Here is a 21,500-nt window from a genome sequence, read left to right on the forward strand (position 1 = left end):
AGATATCTTGATAGAGTATTGTTGCAAGAGACTGGATGGATATTTATTCACCTTTAAATTCATTGCTTAGAATTATAAATGAAAAAAAAGAAATTATAGAAATTCCACATCAAAGTTTATTTTTTGAAGCACTTCTTAAGGCTGCTGACCAAAATATGCCACAAGCAGTACATGGAGTTATATTAGATATTATTATTTCATATTTTAAAAGGTATTCACATAACCAAATGAAAGAATATATTCAACTTTTTCTTCCAATTATCCTTCTTATGGGTAAAACAGCTTTACCCCAAATACGAGTAAAATGTATTGAAATAATAGACAAATTTATATTAAATGATAATGACTTTACATTATCTTTATTAGAACCATTAGTTTCATGTTTTGCTTCAAGTTTACTTCAACCAGTGAATGGGCTACAAGAAAAAGCATTAAGTTTATTTCAAAAATTATACGACCAATACAATTTGGAATTTGAACAAGAAATGTGGTTACATCTCTGTATCACACCTCATACAAGAGAAGGACTTTTAAAATTTATAAATTTAAAGAAATATCAAATTAATTTTAACAATATCAAAGAACAAACATTATGTGATGGGTTATGTGAAATGTTATTAAATCAAAATACATTAGTTATTAAACAAACACTTGACTTAATGAATGAACAATTAAAATTAAATAAAACTAATATAAGTAATGATTGTAAAAGAAAATTAATTCAAGTTGTTATTAAATTGGTGATATTTAATGATAGTGGAATAACACAACGACTAACACAATATCTTATTGGAGAAAATGATTCACAATATTTTGAACTATATGTTAAAGATATATTCATTAAATCAATATATGAAATTTTACAGCGAGATTTTACTGACACAGGACCATCATCAGAATGTACTAAAATGTTTTCTTCTATTATTAAAAATAAATTGTTATCAAGTGTTATTGGAAATACTCTCACATTACCATTAATGAATTTATTTATTAAAATTAATTTAAATAAACAAAATGTAGAACAAAGTAATATATTAATTGAAATGTTAAAAAATGCTCAAATAGATGAACTTATAAAATATTTAAATTCAATGGAATTTAATGAAAAAATTGTGTTTGTAATGTATTATATTCCATCTAAAGAACAAAAAGATCAATATATTACTATAGCACTGTCATTATTTAACACGTTAATAAATGACTATTTTCAAAAACAACTTAATGCTACTGACATTAGTGTATTAGAATCAGCATTAATAATAATTAAAAAAACTGTTTCATCACTTCATGATAATTTAAAAATAGAATTACCAATTCTAGATTCATTAGAACCATTTAAAAAACAATTAACATTAATACAAACAATATTTGGAGAACGTGAAGTAAAAGCACTTAATAATTTATTAAGTGTTATTCTTACTTTTGCTACAATTACAACAAATGAAGAGTTTCATTATCAATTAAATCAAATACTTCTTAATAGTATTTTGTCTTCTTCAAATATTGCACCTGCTTTAGTTTGTTGTAGACTTTTCTTTAGATTAACAAAACAATCCAAAATTTATTTATCATCTTCTCAAGAAATTGTATCATTTTTATGGAAAAATGTTTCTAGTGCAGAACAATTTTTACCAATAATTGTTTCACTTTTAGCATCAAATGCTGAGGCATTACCTTTCAGTGCTCTTCAAGATGTAATAGATTATGAACGTTTATTAATTTGTATGCATATGAATAAATTTTATCAAAAAATTATAAATACAAACCAAATGAAATGTATTATTTATTCATTACTAAAATCAGATGAACGTTATTTTAAAGTTGCACGTGATTGGTTTTTATTTTTAATGTCACATGATGCAACACTTTTTATTTCTATTGTAATGGGAGTATTAAATGGTAAAGATGAAATGATTATAGAAAATGGTGACACTATTGATTCTAATGAAGAGCCTTCTTCTTCTATTCAAAATAAGGAAGAAACAAAACTAATCACTAAGAATTCAACAACTCAAATTAAAAGAGAATTAAGATTTTTAACATATTTTACACAAATTATTAATGCTGATATTCCAGGTTGTTTTGATCTTTTATTAACAACAGAAATTAATGATGAAATGAAATCTTTATTAGTTATTTATCCATTTCCAAGAACACTTATTAATACACCAATACATATAATATTAATGATAATAGAAAGAATATGTGTAGTTAGAGAAAGTGTTAAAGCTGCAGATTTATTAATTATTCTCTTTACTCGATATGAACATTCTGAAATACTTCATTCTTTTTCTCAACACATTTTAACTGCTATTAGTGTTCCAATAAAATCTCATTCATTACAACCAATTTTTCATTCAAAATTATTAATTTTGACAAGGACTTTAGTTCGTTCTACACCAGCATTAATTCAAACTTCATTAGATACAATGGATTCTATTCCATTAGATGTTCTTATTGATCCAGAAATATTTACTGATTTTTCTCTTAATTCACCAAAAGAAAATTTACCAATATTAGCAACAAAAACATTACCAGAAATATTTTTAAAAGTACCATCTATGATGAAATTAAATTCTGATGCATTTTATAGTGATGTAATTAGATTAATTGGAATAATTAATCAACTAGTACATCGTATCTTCATAGAATATCCAGTTAATAAAGAACCATCAAATAACATTACTTTTTTAGCTCCAATGTTTAATATTCAAAAAAAAGAAGATAATCAACATTTCTTCAAACCTCTTCTTTTTGGATTATTTTCAATGGTGAGTGAATTATATCAACAATTACCTCGTATTCAAATTAAAGAAGTTCATGACATAATAGAAGATGACTTAGCACTTTTAATGGAAGAAGTATTTTTTGTATTTCCAGACTCTCTTTTAGAACACACAGCCACAACTCAAGAACATAGAAAAATGTTTTCAAGTCTCTTTCTTAAGTTTACTTCCAATCCTATCAATATATATATTTCAACCTTATGTTCTTTATTTAAATTAGGAAGAATACCTGCAGACTCTTTATTTGATTCTATTTCTCAAATACTTCCAATGGCAAATAGTGAAGAATTAAAAGAACTGGTTCCAGAACTTTTTAAATTCTTTTCTTTATCAATAACTACAATTCAAAACCATTCAATAACTTCATTTTTAAGGGCTTTACGTTCATTAGTATCTTGTTCTGAAATAAATAATCTTCCACCTCAACTTGTTGTAGCATCTCCTCAAATATTCCAATTATTTTATTTAGCAGTTCAAAAATTTACACTTCCAGATGACCTTAATTCATTTACATCTGATTTACTTCCATTGGCCATTTCATTAAAACCATCTGAAGCAAATCCATTACAAATATTTTCTGCAAACGTATCTTCATCTCTTTCACTACTTATTCCACAATTAGAAGTTATTCTTGAACAAAGAAATATTTCAATGATTGAAGATATCCTTCTTTCTTTACAACGTTCTGGTTTATTGACTGGGAAATGGAAAAATTTAGTAATGAATACATTTAATGATAAAAACTTTTTTGTTTCAAATCCAAGTCGATTATCAAAATGGCTACCAATTATTTCTCTTGTTTATTCTCAACACCTTGACCAAGTATGGCAAAGTGCCAAAGGAAGTGGTAATGGAATAAAAGAAAGAATAGATTCTATAGAAGCATCTGAATTAAAAAAAGCTGCATTTGTAGTATTATGTGGTGATTGTTATACATTTGATAAAATAGCAAATGAATTACTAAAAAGAATTTTAAAAATTATTGCGTTATACCCTAAGTCTAATCAAGTACTTATAAATACTTTCTTATTCTTAAGAGTTATTTATTGTAAATGTTCATTTGTTATGACTCGATTACTATTAGGACCAATTTTAGTAGAGGCTGTTTGTTAAATAGTTTTTTATTTTTTAGTTTATTATAAATTAATTCATTGCCTTATATCTTGTAGATTAGAATCATTAAAAATTATAAAGAATTTGAACCAAATGTTCTTTTAGAAATACTTAAATTTATTGATATAATCAATATTAATCCTTCAATTGATTTCGAACCTTTTAGGTGGTTATTTACATTACCATTGTCTGGCCTTACAACAACTCTTTCCCCTTTCTTTAACTTAATTATTCCACTTCATCCTGAAAATTCAATTCAAACAGAACTAACTAGTATAACTCCAGTAATTACATTAAGAAAAATATTGTCACAAGAAGATGAAGTAGAATTACGAAGAATCTTATCAAAATATAATGTTCTTTTACTTGATATGAAAAGAAGAAATTTACAATGGAAACCAGAAATCATTAATGACTTCTTAATGAATGATTTCATAGAATAATGTTTTTTCATTTATTTAATTCATTCTCATCTCTTTTTTTTTTCTCTTCTTACATTTTTTCATACACTACAAATTCTCTTTTGTTATGAGTCGTTCTCTTATACAACAAATAGAATTCTACTTCTCTGATATAAATCTTTCAACTGACCTTTATCTTCAATCAAAAATGAACGCAGATGGAATGGTTCCCTTATCAATTATTGAAGGATTTAAAATGATTAAACGATTCCATAAAACAACACAAGAAATTTGTGAAGAGTTAAAACAATCTAATACCCTTCGTCTTTCAGAAGACCACCAATTAATTGGAAGAAAAAATTTATTGCCAATTGCTCAGTTAGAAAAAAGAGGATTAAAAATTAAGTGGATTCCATGCTCATTGAATGAAGATGAAATCAAGGAGTGTTTGTCAGAGTTTGGAGAGGTTGATCAAATCAAAATGAAATATATCCCAACAACTTTAACATTCAAAGGAACTGTAGAAGTTTTATTTAAAAATGAAGCCACAGTTAATAAATTAAAAGAAATGGAAAAGGTTATGGTTAAAGAAAAAGAAGTGATCATTACCAAATGGAAAACACAGACTTTGTGGATAAGACTATTTCGTGGTAAGGAAAAATTAATAAGTGTAAAAGGAATTGAAGATGAAAAAGATGGAAGCTACGTATTCGAAATACCAAAAGGAAAAATACAGAAAATTCAAAAACTAAAGGATTTATCAATACAATATATCTCACCAGATGAATATCTTGCTGTACTTCATCAAAGAAAAAGAAATCTAGAAATTAAACTTTAATAACAAAATATTATTTTCTTCTTTTTTTTTTTAATTAAAATAAAATTAGTCTAAAAAACATTAATAATTTAAAAATTTGTTTTTTATACATAAAAAAATAAAAAAAAAACAAATAAATCAACTTCATTCATAGTAAAATTGTTTTATTCATATTACTAAAGAATTATAAAACACAAAATTATTTTATTTAAAAATCACTTCTTTTATAATTAGAAACAAGAAATTATCTTTTTAATAATTTCAAATATTATTTTAATCTTACTCTCTCTAATAAAAAAACTAATAAATAGTAATAACAGCAAATGGTTTATCTAATTTACGTTCATTATTTTTTATTAGACTACAATAAAAAAAGATGATAAGCATTGCAAAGAATTCTTAATTACAAGATATTAACTAACTTTTATTCTACTTTATGAAACAATAAAAATTATTCTCTTTTCGTCATAACAAAAGACTTCTTTTAAAATTGTTTTTTACTTATATTATATAAATAATTAACAATGAAAATTTTTTTTTGAAGTTTAATACTATAATTAGTTAACAAACAAGTTTTTATTTAATGTACTTAAATTCATATTTCTGTTCTTATTTCTGAACAATTGAAAAACTTGTCAACAACAATAACAGTAATAAAAAATTAAATCTAACACAAATTAATAAATAATTGATTCTATTTACAAGTATCTATTTTTCAGAAAAAGTATTTTGTTATGATTTCTTCAATAACTTTGATAAAATAAAAATATCTTCAACTCAAATCCATTCCATGAAGAATTTAAAAAACAATAAATTAATAATCACCCTTGCATACTATCTTTTTTATAACTTAAAAATTCAATAATATATATTTTTATTTAGAATATTGGAATAAGTTTAAATTCAATTAAAGGTAAAAAAGTTGAAACTACAACTCTGCTTCTGATAAGAACTGCCCTAAAAATACTTCAAAAAAACTGTTTAAATGACCATCAATTTTTTATTAAAAAAAATACTTTTGGTTTAACAAAAAAGTTAATAACTGAAAACCACATTCTATTATCTTTTCAAGAACAAGAAATTATTTGATGCTGTCAACAAATTCTTTTAACTCATCAGCAGACCTTCCAATAACACACCCATCGCTTAACCTTGCCTCAATAATAGGTATTAATAACTCTAATTGTTTTTTAATGAAAATATTTCTATTCATTGCTGTTGGTTCACAACAAGAACAAACAAAACACTTCCAACGAGCCTTATTAGAAATAAATTGTTGAGGTGTTCCTAGTGTAAGACATAAATGTTTATAACATTCAACACAAAAAGTAAATGGACAAAATGAACAATTGTATGTTTCTTCTTTCTTATAAAAACCACAACATAACGCACATTTTATATCATTTTGCATTGGATTAGTATAATTATATAATGGGTTATATATATTTTCTCCAGTTCCTTTCTTTACTAATTCAAGACACTCATCATTTAAAACTATTTGATGTTGTAATAATGAAACTCTCCATAACTTAATAATTTCATCTAAATGATTTTGACAAACATAGACATGAAGTGGTTGTAATATAGGAATTTCATTTTCAACAATAGCATTACAATTATCAATACAGCATTGGCGTTCTTCTTTATTAACTTCATTCTCTTCTTTAGTTTCTAAATTTATTTTGACTTTTTCAAAGTTTTTTGTATCTTCACCAGAAGCACCAACAACGTCTTCTTTTATTTTATTTTCTTCATTGACAATAGACCCTTCAACTAATGTTTTATTTTCTTCTTTAGAGTCTTGAGGACAAGTTTTAGAAGTTTCAGTTTTTTGTTCTTCTCCACCTTCTCTTTTAAGAGACGTTTCTTTAACAGAATAGTTATGTTTTTCTCTTTCCATGAAAATTGGTTGATTTGGATCAACCGGAACAGTAATTGATTTTTCATTTTTTGATTTTTGGTTTTTTTCTTCTCCAGTAGTGGGATTATTTTCTCCGTCATCTCTTGTTTCAGTTGAAGTATCAGTATCACTATTATGTTGATTAGATTCCGTGATAGTGTCTTCATCTTCAGCTTGTTTCTTTTGTAGAGGTAGTTGTACGTCAGTTGTTTGAGTTTCTCTTTTAATAGGAGTTGCTAAAAATGGTTAATATAATTCTCTAAAAAAAGAACTTTCCCCATGATTATAAATAATACCAATGAAGACACAATAAAAATTAGAAGAATAAATTTTTTAATCATAGTTTTTAACAAAAACAAACGTGTTATTATATCTGAATACTTAGTTGCATGGAAAGTACATAGTTGATGGTGACAACAATCATTCTTTAAGTTTACTTGATTTAATTTCGATAATGATACTTCTAATGGACAAGCCATTTTGTCACAATGTTCAATGCAACACTCCATTTGTTTTAACATATTATCAAAGTCACTTTTACAAATTTTCCATTCACGTGGAATTGTGTTAATGAGTTCCTTTTTAATTTTTACTGTTCCTTGAATTTTAGATAAAGGAAACTCACCTTGGTTTTTGCATCCAGCAATGCAGCAACCTTTAAACATATTTTGAATTTAAAATTTTAAGATGGTTATTTTTATGGAAAAAAATTCTGAAAAAATGAAAAAAGGGAAAAAAGTGAAAAGAAAATAACAATACGAAAAAAGAGAAGGGTAAAGTGAAATCTCTAAAAGATCTTCAAAAGAAAAAGAGAAAAAAAGAGAAAAATGGTTGAAAAGGAGAACCTTGTAGAGAAAATAGTGATTGTAGAAAAAGAAATATTAGAAAACTATTATGCCATTGATCAATTGGACAAAAGGATAACGAGTTATATCAGAGAAAGAATAAGTGAGATTAATTCAGATGAGGATGACATAAAACTTAAAAAAGCTCAAACCAAATTGATCAAAAGTTATCGTGCTTTAAAATATGAACAAGACCATAACCCAAAATTAGAAAAACAGTTAAAGGAAATCTATAATCAAACTCAAGAAATTAAACAAAAAGCAGATATTGTTAATGCAAAAGATGAGGATTATCACAAACATACATACAACCTTACTAAAATTGACTCACAAATTCGTACACTACAAGAAACATTCACTTCTTTATACACAAAAAAACTTAGTTTACAAGAAAAAATTAACACATTATTAGAACAAGAAAATTCATTAAAAGATGAGCTTGACAAAATAAAAGAAGATAGTAACACAATACAACAAACTATAGAACATAAAGAGATAGAGTTAGAAGATAAAAGTAATGTAATTAGTCAATTAAAAAATCAAGAAGAAGAAATTAGAGGAGATATTAGACAAATTCAGAGAGAAATTAATGAACTTGAGAAAGAACAAAAACAAATTCAAAAAGAATTTAAAGAAGAACTTAATCAAGTAAATACAATGTTAGAAAATGAAAGAAAAAATAATAATAAGTTAGTTGAACAACTTCAAACAGAAAAAGCTTCAATAGAAAAAGAAACTACTGATATGGAACAAGAATTTCAAAAGAATGAAAAAAGTATAGAAGAGAAGAAAGTATTTATTGAACAAATGAAAAAGAAAATTGATGAACTAAAGAAAGAAGATAAACAAATAACAAAAGAAGTTGAAAAAGCAGAAAAAGATGTAAAAATTGCTTTAAACAAACGTAAAGCTATTAATGATAGATTTAATGAGCAAAATCATGACATTGAAATGAGAAGAAAAGAACTTGAATTTACAGGGATTAACGATAGTTATAATCAAGATTTAATTGGTTTTGATGATAATTTTCAACATCATATCCAAAAAACTCAAAAAGATGTTTTATATGATAGACAAAAGACTGCTAATAAATTTGAAGTTTTACTTAATAGAGTTGAAGGAAAAGAAGTTACTGAAATAAATGAAGAAGAAGTTCAAAAAAGAGTAGAAGAAGAATTAAAACAAATTAATTCTGATAATAAGGTTTTAACTCCAATAATTTCTTCACCTAGTGAATCAGAAGAGGAAGAAATTATTGGTTCAAAAATTCAAGCTCTTCAAGAAATTGAAGAAATTATAAAAACTGGTCCTATTCTTGAACGAGAACCTGAAGAGAAAATTAAAATGAAAGAACAAATTCAAATACTTCAACGAGAAAATGAATTAAAACAAAATCAACTCCAAAAAGAAGAGGAATGCCTTATTAAAGAAGAAGAAAATAATAAAAAATTAAAAGAATCAGTTGAAGAAATTAATGAACGAATATCTAAAATAGCTGATATTGTTGGCTTAAGTAGTACATCATCTTTTGATGTAGTTGTTGACAAAATAATGGAAATGAAAAAAGAATGTGATTGTTTAGAAAACAAAATCAAAGATTGAATAACATTTAATTGAATTTTTATTTGAGGAGATACACAATCATTTAAAAAGTTTTGATGTAACAGCATTTGATGATTTCTTTGGTTGATTGAAAGAAGTTGATGGAGATAATGGAGATCTTCTTTGGGGTGTTAAACGAGTTTTTAATTCAGAAGAATCATTATTTTGTGATAAAGGAGAGTTTGATGTTGAAGGAACTAGTGAAGAGTCAGACTGAGGTGATTTAGAAATATTAACAAAATTTGGTTTTGGTCTACACCCAATAACAAATGTAGGTTTTTGTTTCTTTTGAGATGAAGAAGTGTACTGTTCATAGAATTGTTGTAAGAAAATAAGTTCTGATTCTGGTAGTGGAACCGGAACAGTTGAACCAGAAAATGTTAATATAAGTTGAATACTACTTGATACTTTTGATTTAAATGGATTTCTTATATCAAGTGTTTTAGAATCGAAAGAAAGTTTATTACCGTCAATGAAATATGTATGAAAAGATGCACGTGCAACAATTGTATGACCATAACTAGGATTAGAATTAATTAAACGAACTCGAATATTTATATCTCCTGCTAAAGGAATTGGTGGATTAAATGATGCTTGAATAATATTTGTTGACTCTGAATATATGCAAGAATAACTAGGTGAAGAGGATACCAATGGTTGAATATAAATAAATGGTTTGTAATATTGATCAATACTAGAGATATCTAATTCATATGATACATTATTTGTTCCTTGATCAGGTAATGGTCCAATAGATAGTGTTTTGAGGAGATAAGTTGTTTGAACAAAATAAATTTGTTTTGATAATAATTCCCCAAAATAATTAACATATCTGATTTGGGCTGGCATTGAAACTCCTTTATTTTTCATTGAACGAATAGAAGCAAAATGATCCAATGCATCTTGTGGAGTTGTACATAATTTAATATACTGTAAAAATGAAGTAATAACAGTTCCTGTTCTTCCTCTTCCTGCAAGACAATGAACTACAACAACATTCGCAGGATCTTCATTATAATATTTATACATATCATCAACAATATGGCAAAGCACAATTAATGAAGGGTTGTGGTGATCAGGAAAAGGAAACCATTTAACGTTGTTGTGAAACGGTGTAGGATCATATGGATTTTCTGTCAAATTATATACACGGTAATGTCCTAAATGCTTTTGCTAAACTAATAAATATTTATATTGAAGGTAAATGTGCTTTATTAAAATGAATTACAAACGTTAAGTAACATAGCAACATCTACCATATTATTTCTATAATATGATTCAATACCTTCAGCAGGATATCCCATGGCAATAATCCTAGGTTCGATGTATGTGAGATCTAAATCAAATCCATCTTCTTGGAATCTTCGTTTATCTTGAGACACTTGTCTTTTGACCAAGTTTAGCATTTGTTTTTTTTAATTAATTTTTATTTTTTTTTTATTTATTTTTATGGTCGAATAATTCATTTTATCTTTCTTTTTAGTTTTGGTTAAATAACACAAAAAACGAATACCACATTTTGTGTATTACAAAAATGAAAAAAGATTGAGGCATAACAATTATGAAATAAAACAGCAGAAAACTAGATTTACCCTATCAATTATGCCAAGACAACGAAAAAGACCAAATCCAACTCCTTCTCCTCAACAACAAAATGAAGGAAAAACCTGGCTTCATAACTATATTGAAAATTCTCCTTATACAGGTGCATTAAGAGAACGATTAGGATTATCAAATGAAGAATTAGAAATAAGTATTGAGTCATTAGTTGAAATGAACCCTGATGAAATGGCATTACAAATGTCTCTATTTGAAGTATATGGTGATGATTCTTTTGAATTTATATCTGGTATTATTCAGAACTTACCAGCCATTTTAAGTCATCAAATAATAAATCAACCAAAACAACCAAAACGACAAAAAACACCAAAACCTACTGACCAAATTTCGTACACTCCACCAAAACAGATAAATAAACCTGTTATTCCAAAAAATGCCATTGAAAGAAATCTTCCTGATAGATATGAATTATATATCCCTGCTGTTCCTTCTGCTAGAAGTCTTAACACAGAACGGTTGGAAGTTAAAAATATTTTAGATGATTATACTAGACCTGCTATGTTAAATTATACTCATTTAAATTATGTACAAAGTAAAGTATATGAAACTGCTTATAACACTGGAGAAAATATGTTAGTTTGTGCACCAACTGGTTGTGGTAAAACATTAACAGCTTTATTGTGTATGTTAAGAGAAGTTAAAATGCATCAACATGATATGGAACATTTAAAAATTGTTTATATCTCTCCATTAAAGGCACTTGCTACAGAAATGACAACAACTTTTAAAAAACATTTGATTTGTTTCAAAATGAGAGTTGAAGAAGTAACTGGAGATACTAACATTTCAAAAGCAGCCATTGCAAGTACTCATGTTATTGTAGCAACACCAGAAAAATTTGATGTGTTAACACGAAAACAAGATGCAGAATTTGTAAATGATATTCAACTACTTATTGTTGATGAAGTTCATTTATTGGATGAAGACAGAGGAGCTGTTATTGAAACAATTGTTGCAAGAACATTAAGAATGGTTGAAAGTCAACAAAGACCAATTCGTGTTGTAGGATTATCAGCTACATTACCAAATTATCAAGATGTAGGAGAATTTATTAGAGCTAAGCCCGAAAATATATTTCATTTTGATATGAGTTATAGAGCAGTTCCAATGTCTACTAAATTTATTGTTTTACCTGAAGACGAAAAAGAGAATAAAGGTCAACAATTCACTCAGCACGCTACTGATTTAGCTTATGACGAAGCAGAGATTGTAGTAAAAAGAGGAAAACAAGTTATTGTATTTGTTCACACAAGAAGAGAAACAGTATTAACTGCACAAAGATTTATTAGAAGAATGAAAGAAAAAGGAGCTACAGAATATTTTACTGGAAATAAAGGTAGAGAATTTGCAACAAGAATAAAAAAATTACAAGGGAAAGATATTAAGGAATTATTAGAAATGGGAATTGGTGTACATAATGCTGGAATGTTTAGGTCAGATAGAACATTTATTGAAGATGCATTTAGAAATGGTTCTTTAAAAGTTCTTGTTTCAACTGCTACATTAGCGTGGGGAGTTAATTTACCAGCCCATACTGTTATTATTAGAGGGACTGAAGTATTTAATAGTGATAAAGGGTGTTCTGATAAAATTTCAATATTAGATGTTCTTCAAATGTTTGGAAGAGCAGGAAGACCACAATATGATAGTGAAGGTGCAGGTATTATTATTACTGATAAAGAAGGATTAAAAAAGTATATGGCTATTCTTGGTAATATGGGTAAAATTAAATCAACATTAATGAATGGATTAGCTGATCATTTAAATGCAGAAATAGTCTCTGGAACTGTTACTAATTTAGAGGAGGCATTACAATGGTTCCAATATACTTATTTATATGTTTGTTTAAAACAGAGTCCTGGAGGAATATCATATGATGATCTTAATTCATTAATTGGAGGTACTGCCAAATCATTAGAGAAAATTCAAATGATAACTATTAACGATGAAACTATAACATTTTCACCAACATTACTTGGAAGAATTGCATCTCATTATTATGTTACAGTTGAATCAATGTATATTTTTTCAGAGAAGTTACATGAAGGAATGCAAATGCCACAATTACTTGATCTTATTTGTTCATCAAATGAATTAAAACAATTACAAAAAATGAGAGAAGAAGAAAAACAAGAAATGGAAACACTTGCTAATTCTGTTAGATGGCCATTATCATCAACAAATGATTTGGCTTCTAATAAAGCAAACATTCTTATTCAAGCAAGTTTATCTCATATAACACTAATTAATTATACCTTAATGTCTGAAACTTTATATGCAAATCAAAATGCTTCAAGAGTTACTCGTGCTTTATTTGAATTAGCATGTATAAGAGGATTATCACGTGAAGCAATGAATTTATTAGAAATAGCAAAGATGATAGATCAACAAAATTGGGATACAGTTCATCCATTATTTCAATTTAAAACTCTTCCTGTTCAAGTATTACTTAAATTACAACAACGAAAACTTGATATTGACACTATTTGTGAAATGGACAAAACTGAGTTTATTGATTTTCCACAATATGCAACAGATGTTATAAGACAAGCTCATGAATATCCATATCTTGTATTAGAAACTACTTGTGTCCCATTAACAGCAACAGTATTACAAATGAAAGTTCATATTCATCCAACATTTAGATGGGGAAATGATTTAGGAACAATAGAAAATTTTTGGTTATTTATTAGTGATAATAACTATAACCAATTATTTTATTTTGAAAGTTTTAATCTTTCAGAGAAAAAAATTGATGATTATAATGGAACTGGTATTCCTATTGAAATTATTGCTACTGTTCCAGTTGTTTCTGGTATTCAATATATGGTTGATGTAGTTTCAGATAAATATTTTGCTTGTATTTCTAACTTCCCTGTTCAATTTGATGAAAGTACCTTACCGACAGATGAGTCTTATATGACAAAACTCTTACGATTACATCCTTTACCAACAACAGCATTAAAACAATACCAAACATTCTTTAATTTCCATTATTTTAATCCACCACAAACACAATTTTTCTTTATTTGTTTTAATACAAATAAAAATGTTATTGTTGGAGCACCAACTGGTTCAGGAAAAACAGTTGCAGCTGAACTTTGTATGTTAAAAATTTTTAGAGATACTCCAGATAAAAAAGTAGTATATATTGCACCAATGAAAGCATTAGTAAAAGAAAAAATGAGTGATTGGAAAGATAAATTAATAACAATGGGAAAGAATATTGTAGAACTTACGGGTGATTTTACACCAGATAGTGCTGCAATTGCAAAGGCAGATGTTATCTTAACAACACCAGAAAAATGGGATGGTATTACTAGATTATGGACAAAGAAAAGTTATGTACAAAAAGTAGGTTTAGTTATTTTAGATGAAGTTCATTTACTTGGAGAAGAAAGAGGACCAGTAATTGAGGCTATTGTTACTAGAACTAAACAAATAAATAAAAAGTTAGGTATTCAAACTCGAATTTGTGCATTAACTACTGCTATTGCTAATGTTGATGATATGATGAATTGGATAGGAGTAGATAAAGACTCTGTATTTAATTTCCATTCATCACTTCGTCCAGTTCCATTAATTGCACATATTGATGGGTTCCCTACAAAAGCATATTGTCCAAGAATGGCAACAATGAACAAACCATGTTATCAAGCTATTAGATTACATTCACCAGATAAACCAGTAATGATATTTGTTTCTTCAAGAAGACAAACTCGACTTACTGCACAAGATTTAGTAAAATTCTGTTTTAATGATGGAAATCCTCAAAAATTCCTTCATATGCCATTTGAAGAAATGAGTGAAATTACTAAAAATATCACTGATGGTATATTAAAAGAATGTTTGTTATATGGAATTGGTATGCATCATGCTGGTTTAAATGATCATGATAGAGAAATAACAGAAAAATTATTTAAATCTAATAAAATTCAAATATTAATTACTACAGCAACATTAGCTTGGGGCGTTAATTTACCAGCACATCTTGTTATTATAAAAGGAACAGAGTATTTTGATGGTAAAAAGCATCAGTTTGTTGATATGCCATTAACAGATGTCCTTCAAATGATGGGAAGAGCAGGAAGACCACAATATGATAATGAAGGAGTAGCCGTTATCTTAACATATGAACCTAAAAAAGATTTTTTGAGAAAATTTTTGTTTGAACCATTCCCATTAGAAAGTTATTTTGAAACAGTTATGGCTGATCAATTGAATGCAGAAATTGCTGTTGGTAATGTTACAAATGTTAAAGAAGCTGTAAAATTTTTAACATTTACATATTATTTTAGAAGATTATTAAAGAATCCTAATTATTATGGATATGATGGAAAAGAACAAATTGGTAAATTCCTTGTTTCTAAAGTTAAAGATGCGTTAAATGAATTGGTTAGTGCTAAATGTATTGAAATGGATGAAAATGATGTTGAAACAACTACAAATGGAAGATTATCAACTATGTATTATATTAGTTATAGAACTATTAAAATGTTTGCTACTCGAATGAAAAAAGATTTAAATCATGCTCAAATATTACAAATTATTTCAGATGCAGCAGAATATAATAATCATCCAGTAAGACACGAAGATGATATTCATTGTAAAAATTTAGCAAAGAAAGTTAAATATGGTAATTTAAGACAATCATACGATGATCCACATACAAAAGTATTCTTATTACTTAGTGCTTATTTTGGAGAGAATACATTACCTATTGTTGATTTTGTATTAGATACAAAAAGTGTGTTAGATCAATGTATTCGTATTCTTCAAGCTTTTATTGATAGTGTTGCAGAAAAAGGCTGGACAGAAGTTGTTATTCGTTCAATAGAAATACTTCAAATGGTTGGAAGTGGAAGATGGATTGATGAATCACCATTTTTAACATTAATTGGAGTACATCAAAAAGCAGTAAAACAATTTGAGAATGAAGGTATTAGTTGTTTACCTCAATTATTAGTTACACCTAAAGAAAAAATTGAACGAATTGCAAGAAAAGCTGGAATATATGGTAAGCAAGTTAGTCATTTATTACTTCAAATAAGTAAATTCCCAAGAATAAATGTTTTTATTAAACCGATAAATAATATTCATCTTGATGATAAAGTATTTGATATAACTATTTCATTAAAGAGAATTAATGATAATTTGAATTATGCCTTCTTACCAAGATTCCCAAAAACTAAACAAGAAGGTTGGTATTTAATTATTATTAAACCAGATGGTGGATTAGCTGCAATGAAACGAATTAGTTTAAAGAGGAATAGTACAATATCTTTAATGTGTGTATGTCCTTTATTCCCAGGAGAATTTACATATAAAGTTTTATTATTATCTGATTGTTATATTGGTTTAGACCAACAATATGATCTTCCAATAACATTTGTCTAATTCAATTTATTTAGAATCAAAATTAAAAAAAAAGTTTATTTAATTTAAAGAAGAATAAACTAAAACATATGCCATCTTATCATAAATATCTTTTTGTTCAATAGGTTGAATACTTTCATCATTACAAAAATACCATTTCTCACCTCTTCTAACATAACATACATAATGTCCTCTTCTAATTTGATTCCCACGATGCTCAATAATACTTATAAGTCTATAACTTACATTTCCTTTATTTGTTTTTAGTTGAAGAGATTCAGTATAATTGATATGATCTACTAATTTAACAACATCTAATTTTACACGATCATAAATAAAACGATTTAATTGTAATACTAATAATTTTGGTGCTTCTTCAATAAATAATTGTTGAAAATGTGTGTTATCAATTTTTCTTTTTGAGAAAGCTAAGTTAATTGCTTGACTAACAGAACTAACACAGTTTTGTTTAGACTGAATAGGTAATGATAAAACATAAAACTCTTGTGACACAGCTTGATTTTGTTTTTTTTTCTTTTCATCAATAGTTATTGTCAATGACCTCATACTTCCTCTAAAGTAATCAGAAATTATACTTGTTCCATCAGTTTTTTCACTTCTTAATTGAATTTTTTTTGATTTTTTTCCAACTTCTTCCCATCCATCATCGTCTTCTTGTTTTGTTTCTTCTCCTTCAGATATTTTATTTTTACATTCAGTGTGTAAACAATTAATTAAAGTAGTATAAAATTCTGTTGCGTCCATTTGGTGTTGACCACTTTCTGTTTGTAATTTCATAATAATCTCCTTCATTGATTGAGGTGGATCAATAATATCTTTTTGAATTCCAACTTTGTCACACTGAAGAAATAAATTAAGCATCTCTTTCATTGCTTTTGTATATTTCATATCATCTGTAGGAATTACCTCTTTTAAATATTCAACAAATGGTGGTAAAGAACATAACACTTGGAATACACTATTAGCAAAACACGTTGACCTAAAATTTTTAATGCCAAATAATGGGTATGCTTTCTTTAAATTCAATGACTTAAGTTTTACAGGTTGTGACATTATAAATGAAACTTTTGAGTTATGAGTTTTAATGAAATAAAAAAGAAAGAGTTATAAAAAAAAGAAAAACATAAAAATTAATTAATCAATCATTGTCTCCATTGGATTTGATCCAATAAATATCTAATTTGGATATGATGCTGTGCAAGATCAGTTAATAGCTCAATTGCATTAAGTCTTTTTAGTCGTTGATATAAATCAGGTACTGTATCAAATAAAAATTTTAGAATGTCACAACATAACATAATAAATTCATTTGTTTGGTTATCTTTTAAATAATCAATCAAATATTCTAATATTCCTAATTCTAAACAACATTTAATAAATGGATGACTTCCATTATTATCTGAAGCCATAATATTTGATATTGTAACAAATAATGAACTAATAAGTTGGTCATCATCAGTATTATCAAAAAGTCCAAACAGTAATGGAAGACATCCACTTTGAACAACTTTACTTACAACTTCGAAATTTGTTGCACTAACAAGATTACCTAATACCCAAACTGCATCACTCATTAAAACATTATCTCTTTGTACTATTCGAATTAATCCATCAATAACATTCGGAGTAAGAAATGGTGCTAATTGAGAAGGAGTACTAATAGTGAAGAAGTTCCCAATAATTGTTAGTGTTGGAGCAATAATACTTGGCTGAATTGATGTAGTTAAGATTACGGCAAGGTATTGAAGAAATGCCATTTGATTTATACAAACAGAAATGAATTGTTGATCAGATGATATTAAAGATAGTAATAATAATGATGAAGAAATGAATTTAGTATTATTTATTGTAGGAAGAAATTGCATTAACATTTGAGGAACCTGAGAATTTAGTAATAATTTAACTCCAATAGGATTTGATAAAGTTAATGTAGAAAGTAATTGGATAAGTGAAATTGATGTTAGAATTTCATTAAAACCTTTTGAAAGTTTCTCAAGAATAATTGGGATAATCCCTTGTGAATTAAACCTTTCTTTAAAATGAGTGGATGTTTGACAAATAAGAGAAACTATTTTTGATGTTATTGCAACAATTTCATTATTAGGTGATTGAAGAAGAAATACTAAAAAAGGAAATGAACTTTGAACTAATACAAGGCACTGTTCTATTTGTAATGAAATAATTGTATGAAGTAATCTCAGTGCAATTAATTGTTCTTGAAAATTATCTTTATTAATAGCCATAATAGCTTGATTAATAATAGAAGTATTTTGTGTAAGAAGTAAAGTAGGGTTATTACTTTGTAATATTAACGTTTCAAGTTGTTCAAATTGATTATTATTAATATCTCTTTTAAGTAATTCACTTCTTCTTTTCATTCTCATTTTCATAAGTTCTTCTCTTCGTTGTGAACATAATGAAGTAATATTTGGGGTTTCACGAAGTGTTGCCATTTGTCTTCTTTTTTAGTTCATAATGTTTTTTGGAAACAATGAAAAATTATTGTTATTCAATTTAATACTTTTTGATATTTTTTTGTTATTAAAGAATACTGCAATAAATCATTTGATGTTATCGGATTTGATAAATTGATTTCATTGCAATACTTTTCTAAAACTTCGTTCGTTTTATCAATTAATTGATGAATTGTTTTTGATTGTTCAATAAGAGGGTCTTCAGGAAGTTGTTCAATGAATCTTTTTATTGACTGAAATTTTCTTTGTTCAGCCACAACACTGGGAGATGATTTGTTAACTAACACCCCATCTTCAACACACAATTTTAGTATTTTATATGATAAATCAATATCAACATTATTTACCAATCTATTTAATGTTTGATTTTCATCATCATCAATGACCATTAATGGGCGGTATCGTTCAAATATTTTTTGATTTAAATACTCCAATTCTAATTGATGAGAATCAGTTTTATTTACTCTAGAAGATCTTAAAGTGTTATTTAATGGTTTCATTATTAATAAATAACAAAAAGAAATAATTAGTTCAACAGAAAGAGCAATAATATATAATAAAAAAATATGAAATTAATATATTGAACTTAAAATGAATTATACATTGACATCCAATACGCTCTTATTGTTTTACCATCTAATGAAAATTGGTCATCAACCCATAATATTCCTAAGTTTAATAACCCTATCTTTTCTAATAAGTAAATGAAAAAAAAATAATTGAAGAAACTAATTTCAAACAAACTAATGTTCCTTTGACTCGCTCTTTTGACCATCCAATAGTAAGCAATTCATCTTCTAAAAAATATGACTTTTTCTCTAATAAACTTAAAACAACTTGTTGATCATCAGCTAATTCAAATGGAACACTAATAACATAACTCTGTTGGTGAATAGTAACAACTTTTAATCCTTCTCCTAGACAATTTGCTTGATTAATCGCTCTAAAAATATCATTTCTATAGTGTTATTTAATAAAGTGTTGTTTGATAATAATTAACAAACTGATTAATTGTTGATTTTCTTTTTTTATTAACTAAATCACATAACTTATTTATTTCAATAATTCCACCATTTGATTCTCTTGATTTATAACACTCTTCTATAATTTGGACAGTAAGTTCATTATAAAAGTCTTTATTTCTATAAAAAAAATAACTTTTTTCAGCTAATAATTGAGTGTTATACATTCTTTTATATTTACCTTAGTACCAAACTTGTTAATGGTTCAACTCCCATTTTTCTACATAAGACATATAATTTATTTTGAGTTTCAGGATTACTCGTAATTTCATTTCTATTGTTTTGTAAAAATTCTTCTAATTTATGTTTAAAAAGATTAACTTGTCTTTCTCGTTCTTCTTGGTCAGTCAAACAAAACTCTTTCCCTTTAATTGCCATCTTTTCTTTTTGTTTACATAATAAATCAATAGTTCTCCTTGACATTGTTGTATTATTTTTTTTCTAATATTTAGTTCTTGGTTTCTTCTTTCATTTTTCTTTTGTTTTTATCATTTAGTATTATTAATTCTTAATTTATTTAATATATATTACCTCAATCTTCTTTAAAATTATTTACAGTACACCATTATAGAATGAAATTGTTGAGTGTTTATTCTTTTTTTTTCTTTGTATAATACTTTGTTCTTAATCACATCCTCCTTTTCTTTTAAAAACTTTCAACACTTTTTAAATAGCATTCTAAATTATTCTAAACTATTCTTTTATTTAATCGTTCAACATTCGATGATCAGAAAAGAATAAAATAGTACAAACTTCCAGGGTTTAAAATAACAAACAAACTTTAACTTTAAATCCAAATATTATGTCTTCAAAAGAGAAAATTTCTAATGCGTTTAAGACTTTTGTAAATAAGTATTTGGTTATGACATCTATTATTGTTGTCTTTTTACTTACTGGTACTGCTACAACAATTTTATCAAAAACTGCTTATCAATTAAAAGCAGAAGGTAAAGATAATGATGTTCATTATTTTATTAAACCATTATTTTTAAATTGGGCAATGTTTTTAGGGATGACTCTTTGTCTAATTCTTTATTTTATTCAATTCCATATCCTTCCATTATTTAAAAAAGATTTAAAGAGTGAAAAAGAATCAATGACATGGAAAGGATTTTTATTAATGCTTATTCCTGCTTTTTGTGATTTCTTAGCTACTTATTTAATGAATTTTGGATTAATTGTTGTTCCATCTAGTGTTTTCCAAATGATGAGAGGAAGTATTATTGTTTTTACTGCAATACTAGCTGTTTTTTATCGTAAACATAAAATGTATCTTTTTGAAATAATTGGTGTTATTATTATTGTTGTTTCTCTTGCAGCAATTGGAAGTGCTGCTTTTTGTCCTGGAGCTCAACCAGATGTTGTTGAGACGTCTTCAGGTGATTCATCAGGTAATACTGACGGACCAAAAGTATATCCATGGTATGCTACTCTTATCGGTATTTCACTTATTTTTATTGCTCAATTCCTTCAAGCCTTCCAAACTATTCTTGAAGAACAGTTCCTTCATGACATTAAAGCTC

At 26.6% G+C, this 21,500-nt stretch overlaps 11 protein-coding genes across 11 annotated transcripts in view, besides 15 other annotated features; 5 read left to right on the forward strand and 6 right to left on the reverse strand.

Annotated features, from left to right (window-relative positions):
* Positions 1 to 35: 35 nt before the first annotated feature.
* EDI_076170 (uncharacterized protein) lies at positions 36 to 4,342 on the forward strand (the record flags this gene model as incomplete). Its single annotated transcript, XM_001737450.1, has 2 exons — positions 36 to 3,890; positions 3,956 to 4,342. 2 exons carry the CDS (start codon positions 36 to 38, stop codon positions 4,340 to 4,342), a joined length of 4,242 nt encoding a protein of 1,413 aa, XP_001737502.1.
* Positions 529 to 571: a sequence feature (AT_rich).
* Positions 981 to 1,010: a sequence feature (AT_rich).
* Positions 1,734 to 1,761: a sequence feature (AT_rich).
* Positions 3,896 to 3,935: a sequence feature (AT_rich).
* An 85-nt stretch (positions 4,343 to 4,427) lies between the features above and the next one.
* Positions 4,428 to 5,138, forward strand: EDI_076180 (lupus la ribonucleoprotein, putative; the record flags this gene model as incomplete). The annotated part of the gene is made up of 1 exon (XM_001737451.1): positions 4,428 to 5,138. The coding sequence occupies one exon, from the start codon at positions 4,428 to 4,430 to the stop codon at positions 5,136 to 5,138; it is 711 nt and encodes a 236-aa protein (XP_001737503.1).
* Positions 5,125 to 5,395: a sequence feature (AT_rich).
* A 204-nt stretch (positions 5,396 to 5,599) lies between these two features.
* Positions 5,600 to 5,657: a sequence feature (AT_rich).
* Positions 5,658 to 5,956: 299 nt separating this feature from the next.
* Positions 5,957 to 5,998: a sequence feature (AT_rich).
* A 113-nt stretch (positions 5,999 to 6,111) lies between these two features.
* Positions 6,112 to 6,132: a sequence feature (AT_rich).
* Positions 6,133 to 6,198: 66 nt separating this feature from the next.
* On the reverse strand, positions 6,199 to 7,682 carry EDI_076190 (uncharacterized protein; the record flags this gene model as incomplete). The annotated part of the gene is made up of 2 exons (XM_001737452.1): positions 6,199 to 7,253; positions 7,379 to 7,682. 2 exons carry the CDS (start codon positions 7,680 to 7,682, stop codon positions 6,199 to 6,201), a joined length of 1,359 nt encoding a protein of 452 aa, XP_001737504.1.
* Positions 7,683 to 7,732: 50 nt separating this feature from the next.
* Positions 7,733 to 7,845: a microsatellite.
* Positions 7,845 to 9,464, forward strand: EDI_076200 (GRIP1-associated protein, putative; the record flags this gene model as incomplete). Its single annotated transcript, XM_001737453.1, has 1 exon — positions 7,845 to 9,464. The coding sequence occupies one exon, from the start codon at positions 7,845 to 7,847 to the stop codon at positions 9,462 to 9,464; it is 1,620 nt and encodes a 539-aa protein (XP_001737505.1).
* A 39-nt stretch (positions 9,465 to 9,503) lies between these two features.
* Positions 9,504 to 10,870, reverse strand: EDI_076210 (phosphatidylinositol-3,4,5-trisphosphate 3-phosphatase PTEN, putative; the record flags this gene model as incomplete). The annotated part of the gene is made up of 2 exons (XM_001737454.1): positions 9,504 to 10,637; positions 10,697 to 10,870. 2 exons carry the CDS (start codon positions 10,868 to 10,870, stop codon positions 9,504 to 9,506), a joined length of 1,308 nt encoding a protein of 435 aa, XP_001737506.1.
* Positions 10,870 to 10,951: a microsatellite.
* A 115-nt stretch (positions 10,952 to 11,066) lies between these two features.
* EDI_076220 (U5 small nuclear ribonucleoprotein 200 kDa helicase, putative) lies at positions 11,067 to 16,481 on the forward strand (the record flags this gene model as incomplete). The annotated part of the gene is made up of 1 exon (XM_001737455.1): positions 11,067 to 16,481. The coding sequence occupies one exon, from the start codon at positions 11,067 to 11,069 to the stop codon at positions 16,479 to 16,481; it is 5,415 nt and encodes a 1,804-aa protein (XP_001737507.1).
* Positions 14,995 to 15,033: a sequence feature (AT_rich).
* Positions 16,482 to 16,484: 3 nt separating the features above from the next.
* Positions 16,485 to 16,530: a sequence feature (AT_rich).
* EDI_076230 (ubiquitin carboxyl-terminal hydrolase, putative) lies at positions 16,521 to 17,534 on the reverse strand (the record flags this gene model as incomplete). The annotated part of the gene is made up of 1 exon (XM_001737456.1): positions 16,521 to 17,534. One exon carries the CDS (start codon positions 17,532 to 17,534, stop codon positions 16,521 to 16,523), a length of 1,014 nt encoding a protein of 337 aa, XP_001737508.1.
* Positions 17,535 to 17,585: 51 nt separating this feature from the next.
* Positions 17,586 to 17,620: a sequence feature (AT_rich).
* A 3-nt stretch (positions 17,621 to 17,623) lies between these two features.
* EDI_076240 (uncharacterized protein) lies at positions 17,624 to 18,934 on the reverse strand (the record flags this gene model as incomplete). The annotated part of the gene is made up of 1 exon (XM_001737457.1): positions 17,624 to 18,934. One exon carries the CDS (start codon positions 18,932 to 18,934, stop codon positions 17,624 to 17,626), a length of 1,311 nt encoding a protein of 436 aa, XP_001737509.1.
* Positions 18,935 to 18,990: 56 nt separating this feature from the next.
* Positions 18,991 to 19,455, reverse strand: EDI_076250 (uncharacterized protein; the record flags this gene model as incomplete). The annotated part of the gene is made up of 1 exon (XM_001737458.1): positions 18,991 to 19,455. One exon carries the CDS (start codon positions 19,453 to 19,455, stop codon positions 18,991 to 18,993), a length of 465 nt encoding a protein of 154 aa, XP_001737510.1.
* Positions 19,456 to 19,500: 45 nt separating this feature from the next.
* Positions 19,501 to 19,537: a sequence feature (AT_rich).
* Positions 19,538 to 19,541: 4 nt separating this feature from the next.
* On the reverse strand, positions 19,542 to 20,400 carry EDI_076260 (vacuolar-sorting protein SNF8, putative; the record flags this gene model as incomplete). Its single annotated transcript, XM_001737459.1, has 4 exons — positions 19,542 to 19,639; positions 19,696 to 19,913; positions 19,960 to 20,122; positions 20,172 to 20,400. 4 exons carry the CDS (start codon positions 20,398 to 20,400, stop codon positions 19,542 to 19,544), a joined length of 708 nt encoding a protein of 235 aa, XP_001737511.1.
* A 73-nt stretch (positions 20,401 to 20,473) lies between these two features.
* Positions 20,474 to 20,507: a sequence feature (AT_rich).
* Positions 20,508 to 20,779: 272 nt separating this feature from the next.
* The window catches only part of EDI_076270 (uncharacterized protein), a gene marked incomplete at both ends in the record, with an annotated part of 858 nt that continues 137 nt past the window's right edge, over positions 20,780 to 21,500 (forward strand). The window contains one exon of the mRNA XM_001733332.1: positions 20,780 to 21,500. This exon is cut by the window's right edge and continues 137 nt beyond it. Coding sequence (XP_001733384.1) covers positions 20,780 to 21,500 — 721 coding nt within the window.

The sequence above is a fragment of the Entamoeba dispar genome, genomic scaffold (genome assembly GCF_000209125.1).
Source record: "Entamoeba dispar SAW760 scf_1105229460623 genomic scaffold, whole genome shotgun sequence".
Classification (NCBI taxonomy): Eukaryota; Evosea; order Mastigamoebida; family Endamoebidae; genus Entamoeba; species Entamoeba dispar.